Source organism: Lactuca serriola, chromosome 8 (genome assembly GCF_051521515.1).
Source record: "Lactuca serriola cultivar US96UC23 chromosome 8, Lser_US96UC23_V15, whole genome shotgun sequence".
Lineage (NCBI taxonomy): Eukaryota > Viridiplantae > Streptophyta > Magnoliopsida > Asterales > Asteraceae > Lactuca > Lactuca serriola.
In genome coordinates this window covers 89,257,726-89,260,584 of record NC_136415.1, presented here as the reverse complement: position 1 = coordinate 89,260,584, position 2,859 = coordinate 89,257,726, and the positions used below count along the sequence as shown (strand labels likewise).

Genomic DNA, 2,859 nt, shown 5'->3' with positions numbered 1-2,859 from the left:
GATCGCAGGTTTGACTTTTTGACTCAATGGCACATTTTTCGAGGTGAAACAACGGTCATATAATATTAAATGCATACCTACGATTGCAAGGGGGGAACCTGCAATTGAAGGTTTGTGTAAAATGGCCAAAAATCAATTTTTTTTTTCAAAAAATGATATGGATGAAAAAACAAGATATATGCGATCGCAAGGATAAAACCTACGATCGCAGGTTGTCTATTTTCATAAAAAATGCCCTGAAAAACCTCGATGATGTGCTGCGATCACAAATGCATAACCTACGATCGCAAAGACTAGGCTTGCGGTCGCAGGTTCCACCAAAATTGTATTTTTCAATTTTTTTCAAATTCTCTCTGCTACTTGTTATTTTAAAAACACGATTCGGTTAAAAAGGGACGACCTACACACAAAAATAAAAAGAAGTTTGTAAAAACGAAAACCAAAACAAACGCCCAGGTTGCCTCCCGGCAAGTTGCCCGTTTTTACTGTCGTTGGCTCGACGTTGTTACTTGGTTTCCTCAATTGCGGTAAGTTAGGACCGCGGCTACCTCCACTTCTTCATTTGTAACTTGAAATCCTTCGTAAAATGGTTTGAGACGATGACCATTAACCTTAAAAATCTTTCCTGTTTGTTCACTCTTTATTTCTATAGCACCATGATCAAACACGTTAGTAACAACAAAAGGTCCCACCCAATGAGACCTCAATTTACCGGATATAAGTTTGAAACGAGAGTGATATAAGAGTACCTTTTGACCGGTAACGAATACTTTTTGCGAGATCATCTTGTCATGAAACGCTTTCGTCTTGTCCTTGTAAATTGCTTCATTCTCGTACGCATCATTCCTAATTTCTTCTAACTCTTGGATATCCAATCTTCTTTTCTTACCAGCTTCATCCATGCCCATGTTAACTTTTTGACAACCCAATAAGCTCAATTCTCTAATTCAACCGTTAATCGACAAGGTTTGCCAAAAACAATTCTATATGGTGACATACCAATAGAAGTTTTATATGCTGTCCGGTGAGCCCATAACGCATCATCCAATTGAATATTATAATCTTTCTTGACTGGGTTGATGGTTTTCTCTATAATGCCCTTGATCTGTCTGTTTGAAGCTTCAGCCTGCCCATTCGTTTGCCGATGATATGTTGTGGATACCCGATGTGTGACACCATATTTCTTGAGGACTGCTTCGAGGGTACGGTTGCAGAAGTGCGTGCCTCGATCACTAATAATGGCCTTTGGTGTCCCAAACCTAGCAAATATATTCGTCTTGACAAAATCAAATACAACCTTGGCATCGTCCGTTCGTGTAGCCTTCGCCTCGACCTAAACCCCAAAGATGTACACAAACCCAAAAGATGGCGGAAACGGACCCATGAAATCTATACCGCAAACATAAAAAATTTCACACACCAAGATTGGAGTAAGTGGCATTTTATTACGAGATGTCAATGACCCAGTCATTTGGCACCTTTCACAAGTTTTGCAAAACAGAAAAGAGTCACGAAAAATGTGAGGCCAATAAAGACCGCTGTCCAAGACCTTGCGTGCGGTTCGTTGTGGACCATAATGCCCTCCACAAGCTTCTGAATGGAAGCAATTTAGGATTGACTTGACTTCATCTTGAGGTACACATCTTCTAATCACCTGATCACCACAGTGTTTCCATAGATACGGATCGTCTCAAACATATCTTTTCGCCTCCTTCTTTATTTTATCTTTTTGGGCTCGGGTAAGATCTGAAGGGAGGTCTCTTGAAACCAAATAGTTTACTATATTAGCAAACCAAGGAGGGTTATGAACAGCAAAAAGATACTCGTCAGGAAATGTTTCGCGGATCGTGTCGGGTCTTCAGTCGGGGTGAGTCGGCTAAAATGATCAGCTACCAAATTTTCTCTCCCACTTTTGTCCCTAATCTCTATGTCAAACTCCTGTAGCAGAAAAATCCATCTAATCAACCTTGGCTTTGAGTCTTTCTTTGCTAGAAGGTACCGGATGGCTGCGTGATCGGAAAAGATTATAACTTTCGTCCCCAGGAAGTATTGTCTGAATTTTTCCAATGCAAAGACAATTGACAGCAACTCCTTTTCTGTGGTGGAGTAATTTGCTTGGCCATTATCCAAGGTTTTTGATGCATAATATATAACGTGTGGGGCCCGGTCTCTACTATGTCCCAGAACAGCTCCAACAGCAGTGTTACTAGCGTCACACATTATCTCGAATGGTATACTCCAATCTGGGGGCTGAATGATGGGGGCAGAAGTAAGGAGATTTTTCAGCACATCAAAATCCTTCTTGCAATCTTCATTGAAGTCGAATTCAACATCTTTTTGCAGCAGCTGGCACATGGGAACTGATATCTTTGAAAAATCTCTTATAAACCTCCTGTAAAACCCTGCATGACCAAGAAAGGAACACACTTCCCGAACATTCTTCGGGTATGGTAAGCTCTTTATAACATCAATTTTTGCTTTATCGACTTCTAAACCTCTTTTTGAAACAATATGTCCAAGAATCAGACATTGGTCAACCATAAAGTGACATTTTTCAAAATTTAAGACCAGGTCTGTTTCTATACATCTTCGTAAAATTTTTGTAAGATTTTTCAAACAAATATCAAAGGAGTCTCCATAGACGGTGAAATCATCCATGAAGACTTCTATGATATTTTCGACGTACTCAGAAAAAATACTAACCATACACCTTTGAAGGGTAGCGGGTGTGTTGCAGAGTCCAAAGGGCATACGCCTATACGCGAACGTCCTGAAGGGGCAGGTGAAAGTCATTTTCTCCTGATCTTCTGGAGCAACTGGAATCTGGTGGAAACCTGAAAATCCATCCAAGCAGTAGTA

General features: G+C 40.4%; 1 protein-coding gene across 1 annotated transcript; it reads right to left on the bottom strand.

Moving 5' to 3' along the window:
- Nucleotides 1-518: 518 nt before the first annotated feature.
- Nucleotides 519-908, bottom strand: LOC145067144 (uncharacterized). Its single transcript, XM_079014346.1, has one exon. It carries the CDS (start codon nt 906-908, stop codon nt 519-521), a length of 390 nt encoding a protein of 129 aa, XP_078870472.1.
- Between the last annotated feature and the right edge of the window lie 1,951 nt (nt 909-2,859).